We start from the raw sequence: 7,519 nt of genomic DNA, 5'->3' as shown, positions 1-7,519 counted from the left end.
CCTGCCCCGCTTCTCCTGTATGAGTCTGGGTCCCTAGGGACTTGCCCAGAACTGGAGCTCAGAGCTTGAGACTCTCTCCTGATTGAAAATGACAACCACTCCCTCAGCCGCCAACCCGCTCTGGACGCACCTCTGCACCTTTGTATTTTCTGCACTGCACCTCCTCTGAGTCTCGGTATGCTTTTCTCTTTCCTTCTAGTTGTAGAATTTCCATTCAGCCAGCCTTCCTGTGGCTCTGGGTGATGTCCGTTCCATCTTTTAGTTGTATTTTTGAAGTGGTTGTGTGAGGCAGCAATCTCCGGTGTTTACCTATGCCGCCATCTTGGTTTCTCCAGAACTGAGTTTATTATGGTGCCATAAATAAAATATTGTATTCTAATTATTTTATTATTTTTCTTCCCCATTCCCAGTTAAAAATGTGATATTTTTGAGAGTAGGAATTACATCTCTTTTTTTATTATTTTTAACTTATTTTTCTGAATTGCCAATAGTATTTAGATAGCAGACCTGCATGATTATTTGATAAATGAACAAATAAAGTCAGGTTCCAAATCCAGGGAAATCAAAGCTATTAAAAAATTAAGTTATCTCTTATTCCATGATTCTTATCATCTCTATTATAATAAAATCATATTGCCACAGTCTAATTAGAAAGTTAATATTACAGTTAAGAAGACATGCATTAAATAACTATTGGTACATATTCATGATGCCCTCCTCTCCTCCTTTAAACTAATGTGGTCCCCATTCTTTCTTAAATGTAGATCTATATTTTATATGATGAAGAAAAATCTAGAATATGCAGATTATATTTATTGAGCACTTGATATGTGTTTTGCTTACATTATTATAATTTAACCCTCCCAGCAAATTGATGGATTATGATTCAACCTCAGTGAACTCCCCTACACCTATATACACTTGGCCACAGGTTTTTTTAATAAATTCCCACTGATCTTGGGTTTATAATATCTATACTTGTGAATAGTATAAAGAAAATGTTTACATAATTCCTGAAATCTTTGAAAACCATTTCTATTTTTCAATTAGCAAAAACTCTCTTTATATGATTTAAGAGTATTATGGACTTTTAATGGATTTTTTAATCTACTTTATGAAATGTATAGGTTAAGCTAATTGGAAATAATGAATGACTACGTTAAACATCTATTTTAATACCAAATCATACAAATATCAATCAACATGTCAATCTCCCCAGTAAAGTTACATGATTTACATATCATTTGATTGAGTTCACCAAGGGGAAAATATAATTTAAATAGTACATGAACTTCTGCATCAAGTTCACTAGAAAAAAAATACTGAAGATATTTTTACTTTGATGATTCCATTGGAAATGAAAGACTGGGCTGCTTCTCTGAATAGCTTTAGTTTTTTATTTAAAAAGAAGTTCCATTGGCCAAAGTGGGTGACAAACCAAATTGTTGAAATCAATAGGTAGGCCAAATATCCTTACATATGAAGGCAGCCATAAATTTCATAATGCTATAATATGGATGCTTTCCATTCTAAAGGGTCAGTCCAACTGAAGAGAAAATAACATAATTATTTCAATCAATTCTATTAAGAACAAAGGCATAAGTCATTTAAATAATTATGTGGAATTCATGCTGACAAAATATGACCTATGTTAATTCAACAGGTGCCATTCTTTGCCCTAGATGCTTTTGCATAAATAGAATTATCTACTAACTTTCTCTATGAACGCAAAGGTGTTTCCTGAATGTAGAACCAGTGCCTCTTTCAGAGATTATAAGACTAGCAATTCCAGAAATAATAGGTTTCTGTCCTTCCTCAGTAATCCTCCCTTCCAAGTGTAGAGGAACTGATTTCAGAGAGACAAACATAAATTTCCTTTCTTGGTTTCTTTTTTTTTTAATTCTTTATTAGTTAAGGTATTACAAATGTGTCCTCATCCCCCCTATTAAATCCCCATCCTCCCCCCTACCCCCACTCATGCTCTCTTGGTTTCTTTTTAAAGGTGGAAAATAAACCATTTTACAACTTCATGACTTTCACTGTGTTACATACTTGATGTGATTAAGAATGCCTTTTGAACTGGTAAAAAGATTCAGAAATATTAAAAGGAAGCAAAATTCATGGTTTTCGAAGAGAAATAGTTGTGTTCAATTTTATTTGGGAGTTATTTATTACACCTAAATTTCATGGTTATTTCTTTGAATCTTAAGGTAGTTATAGTAAATTTCATTTTTAAATGAATGTATTGCTTATTTTAGATATTCTATTGCCCCAGTTATACTTTTCAGTGGTTCTCAACCTGTGGGTCGCGAACAATGAAAATACATCCTGCATATCGGATATTTACATTACGATTTATCACAGTGGCAAAATTACAGTTATGAAGTAGCAACGAAAATAATTTTATGGTTGGGGGTCACCACAACATGAGGAACTGTATTAAAGGGTCGCGGCATTAGGATAGAGCGTCAGCCTGCAGACTGGAGGGTCCCAGATTTAATAATTCCAGTCAAGGGCACATGCTTGGGTTGCAGGCTCAATCCCCAGTAGGAGACATGCAGAAGGCAGCTGATTGATGATTCTCTCTCATCATTGATGTTTATATCTCTCTCTCCTTCTCCTTTCCTCTCTGAAATCAATAAAAAAATAAAAATAATATCCAGATTTATTAAGATTAATGCATATTATTGAAAATTACTTTCATTTTTTTCAGATCCAAGAAATTAGTAGAAATAATGAGCAAGAATATGATTATGAAGAGGATGCTACCTCACTTTCTGCATATTTTCCCAGTAAGTGTTCCTGTATGTCATATACTATGTATATATGTAATGTTTGTATTACATATATGTACCTGGAAAAGTAAGGCTGAAGAGAGCATGAAAAGGTAATTAACTGAAATACTCTTAATTTGTAATATGGCACAGATATTATGAAATTGTTTTGCTAATTTAAGTACTTCTAAGTTCAATGCTTAATAATCAAACACCAGTTTTCCTACCCAAAGAAAATATAGAAGTCAGGTTGATGTAAATATTCTAACTATTTAGCAAGTATATTTTTTCAGTGTTTTTTTTTATTTTTAAACATTCTTTTCAGACCTTAGTTTCCTCAGCTAGGAAATTGGAAAGTTGGACAAGGACATTCTCTAAGCTCCTCACTGGCTGCAATGGGATATAATTCTATAGTCTCGTGTCTGAAGACTAATTCAGAGTCTTTAGATATGTCACTGTGCCCTTATGTCAGATTCCATTGGTATGGGACAGTTTGCTTCACGAGCATGTCTGATACGCATCTCCCACCTAACATTTCCAAATCTGGAAGCCCTGATACCTGCCACGCCCAACCTGCTCCACTTACTGACTTCCCCATTCCAGCAAGTGAAGATTCCGTCCTTGGTCAGTTCAGGCCAAAAACCCTGGTCATCATCGCTTTTTGACTTTGTCTCCTACCCCATATCCAACCTGTCAGGTAATACTGTAGGCTGTACCTTCAAAATAAAGCCAGCATTCAGCCATTTCTCTGCTTTCATTGTGATTATTACTAGTCCACACTGTCATCAGCTCCCCTGGACTATTGCTAGCACTGTGGCTCTCAATGGAGGGCTATTTTCTGTCCCCAAAAGAGGATATTTGTCAATGAATGGAGGTGTGTTTTTTTTTCAATTAGAGTTTGCATTCAGTGTTAGTGTGTACTCGTTTTGAGTGTACAGCATAGTGGTTAGAGAATTATATGCTCTACAAAGTGGTCCCCCTGATATTTTCAGTACCCACCTGGCACTATACATAGTCATTACAGTACTATTGACTATATTCTCTATGCTGCACTTTGCATCCCTGCGACTATTTCATAACTACCAATTTGTGCTTCTTAACCCTTTCACCTCTTCACGCAGTTTCCCAAGTCCCACCTTCTGGCAACCATTTGATTGCTCTCTGTGTCTATGTCTGTTTCAATTTTGTTTGTTTATTTTGTTCTTTAGATTCCACATATAAGTGAAATCAAATATTTTTTTGACTGACTTATTGAACAGATTTTTTTATTGGTATGATTTGAGAACGGAGATCTGCAACTGGCATTTAAGAGCAGAGACAACAGGAATGCTGCTAAATATCCTACAGGACATGCCCCATACAACACAGGAGTCCAAAATGTCAATAACACAGCTTTTAAGAAACCCTGCCAATAGCAGCTTCCACATTTGCCACCTAAATACACTATGTCATGAAGGAACTAATCACTTTTCTGTTCCAAATCTACCTACCCGCCCATTATACATATAATCTGTATCATTGCCCACGAGGCCCTAGAGCAGTGATGGCGAACCTTTTGAGCTCGGTGTGTCAGCATTTCGAGAAACCCTAATTTAACTCTGGTGCCGTGTCACATATAGAAATTTTTTGATATTTGCAACCATAGTAAAACAAAGACTTATATTTTTGATATTTATTTTATATATTTAAATGCCATTTAACAAAGAAAAATCAACCAAAAAAATGACTTCGCGTGTCACCTCGGACACGTGTGTCATAGGTTCGCCATCACTGCCCTAGATTGTCATCCCATCTGTCACCATTCCCCTGCATGCTCACAGCCACGGTGACTCTCACACATCAAGCATGCTTGTGCCTCGGGGCATTTGTGCTTTGAACAGTGCGCAGCGGATGCTCAGTTAAGTATTATCGATCACTGGTTTTTCAAATGATAGGCTGGACTGCAAATCAAATAAATTTAAATATAATGCTTTAAGGAGCATACTTTGGCAAAATCAGGACATTATCGCAGAACACAAAAGAATGCTAAATATTAAAGTAATGCATTAACACATGAAGTCTGAATGTTATAAATGTTATTTTTAATGATAATGAAAGTGATGATACAGACCATCATTAATAATGGCCGTGTATTCAATATGACATTTAATCCTCAGAAGAACAGTAGTAAGGAAACATTGCAGTGATTTGCACAGAACAATAGCACTCCTACAGACAGTTTGGACCTCGAACTGTCTCATAGGTGAAACACAGTGTGACGGGCCTCAGGCCTCAGGCTTTTTCATGGGAAAGGGGTGAAGCCTAGAACCCTTAGTCAGCAGATTTCCACTGCTCCGACCATTGCTATGGAGCTTCCTGAATCCTATGGACCCACTACCTTACCTGACGCTTCAGGACTGGATTCCGGGTTTGGGCATGATCAACAAGGACCGAGGAGAGTCTGTTGCTTAGACGGTGTAGACATAAAACGTAAACATGGAACACCTCAGCATAAGAGTGGCTACAAGACATTTCCTATAGCGTGAATGTAATTCTAAGTTGGTGTTCACTTGCCCAGAGAAACTTAGCGAAGTCCCTTTGCTAGCCCTGAGCAGTAATTTCCTTTCAGTTGCTGCATCATCTACTCCATCATTTCCAGAGACTACTTTGTTTCAGGCTCAGTGTTGGGTGTTAGAAGTAGGAAGAGGGGATCAGTGAGAGATCTGTGCACGGACTAAAGGCTGTCTGCTCTGTTTAGACTGGTAATTAAAGAATCTTGGTTGGCAGCTCTATTATTGCCAGCTGTATCCTTCTTCTTTCTCACATAAAAGATTAAAAAAATAAAATTCCATGTATAAATATGGGGTGCCCTCTGAGGCATGATTGGTTTACTGCTGAAAATTTTCTACAGTGTAAACTTTCATTTAAAAAATCATTTTTCTTTTTTCCCACATTGTTTTTCATTTTATTGACACTGGTTAATAAAATTACACAGGTTTCGGGTGCACAATTATAGAACACATCACCTGTACACTGTATTGTGTGTTCAGCACCCCAAGTTAAGTCTCCATCCCCCTTCCATTCCCTCCCATCCCCCTTCCCCTGGCAATCACCACACTGTTGTCCTTTTTTCCATACTCTACTCTTTTAGCTCTACTTTAGTTTAGCAGCACTTTAAAAAACAATTATTTGTTTTTCCTTTGCACTGACATTGGCAACAATTCACATATTCCCTGCAATGAGGAGAGTCAAACGTTTTGATTTAAAATTTTGTGGATCCTTAATTTAGAGCAAACTTATTATAAAGAGAATATAAACATATTTTTAAGACTTAAAGATATTGCATTATAATATCTTTTTTCTATTTTTTCCTGGGTGGTTAGAGAGCATTTATTTTGTACAGTATAAACACAAATGTTGGAACCATGATTCTTAGATGGAGGGACTTTGGATCGTTTGGTTAAGTTTCAAGACAGAATACATTTTATAGGTGAGAACTGAGCCTTAGAAAGGTTTACCTACCGTTAGTAATTTGGATGCCTTCCTGATGCAAAATGAATGAACACTTTTCTCAAGTACATTTTCAAGAATTAAGGTATCATCTGTTGATAAGTAAATATTTAAGTAACTAGAAGCCCAGCATGCAAAATGGGCGGCCCCACCCACCCACGCTGGTCTTTGGTCGTTATGGCATTGGGGCCACAGGCCTTTTATAATATAGGTAACTAAATAAGAATCACAGATATATTTTTACTGCATTGTTTACAAGCAAGGTAAGATTTATTTTTCCTCATCTTTACCTTTTCCATCACTTACTACTTATTATGTCAGTTATACTGTTTTCCAATAAAAATGCAATAATGCAGTCATATCTATGAATCTGCTTGAACAGGAATGCTAGAGAATGAGGATATTATATGTATGAGTGTGCCTCATACTGGGGTAGCAAGATAAAGTGGAGCTTTAACTTCTCATTTGGTAAATATTTTAAAAGCCCAAGAATGACTATTCGCCAAAATTATGCATTTGTCAGCTTTTCACTATATCACATCATAAAAGTTTTATTAACAACTACCACTTCTGTATGACATTACAAACTAGGAAATGCCTCCAGATGGTGTGTGTAAATGAAATCATACAATCTTCATCCTAAACAGCCCTACAGAACCCAGCATTTCATCATGAAAGTGAGCAGACAGAGAGGCAGAGTGCTGAAGGCGCTGAGGCGAATGAAACAGCAAAGGAAGAAAAAGAGAATGAATCAGGCACGGAGACCGAGCACAGCCTGCCCGAGCTTGACAGTGGGAGTTTTGAGGACCAGTACGATGACTTGTATATGTTCATTCCTGGAGATAATGCAGAAATCAGCTCACAAGAACCACTCATGGATGACAGACCACCTCTTCCCCCACCTCGACCTGTAGTTGCTACGCTGCAACTGGATAAACCTCCCTTCGCATTACAAGGTAAATTCAAGGTTAAAAAACACACATATTTTGACAGACTTACATAGCATATAAAGCAGTAGCAAATCCATACAGAGAAGATCAGCTTCTAAAACTACGGGCAATTTCACTCTGTTCTTTAACAGCTGGGACCTAGGAAATCAGGCCAGAGATACCTACCACCAACCCTTCCTCCTTCCCTCCCTCCCTCCACTCCTTCTTCCCTTATTTCCTTTCTTCTGGAACAGTCTCATTGCAAAGCTTTTAGTAAGTAAAATATAAATAAATAAAATAAGGAAATAGTCTGTAAAATAATTCCCT

The 7,519-nt window shown here is 36.9% G+C and overlaps 1 protein-coding gene across 1 annotated transcript in view; it reads left to right on the top strand.

The window, feature by feature from the left end:
* Positions 1 to 7,519, top strand: part of BANK1 (B-cell scaffold protein with ankyrin repeats 1) — a 281,394-nt gene that overhangs the window by 221,749 nt on the left and 52,126 nt on the right. The window contains exons 7-8 of the mRNA XM_006772998.2: positions 2,714 to 2,792; positions 6,911 to 7,219. Coding sequence (XP_006773061.1) covers positions 2,714 to 2,792; positions 6,911 to 7,219 — 388 coding nt within the window. The remainder of the gene's footprint in view (positions 1 to 2,713; positions 2,793 to 6,910; positions 7,220 to 7,519) is intronic.

Source organism: Myotis davidii, unplaced genomic scaffold (genome assembly GCF_000327345.1).
Source record: "Myotis davidii unplaced genomic scaffold, ASM32734v1 scaffold226, whole genome shotgun sequence".
NCBI classification, from domain to species: Eukaryota; Metazoa; Chordata; class Mammalia; order Chiroptera; family Vespertilionidae; genus Myotis; species Myotis davidii.
Note: the sequence above shows the minus strand (reverse complement) of the source record. Positions and strands in the feature narration are given on the sequence as shown.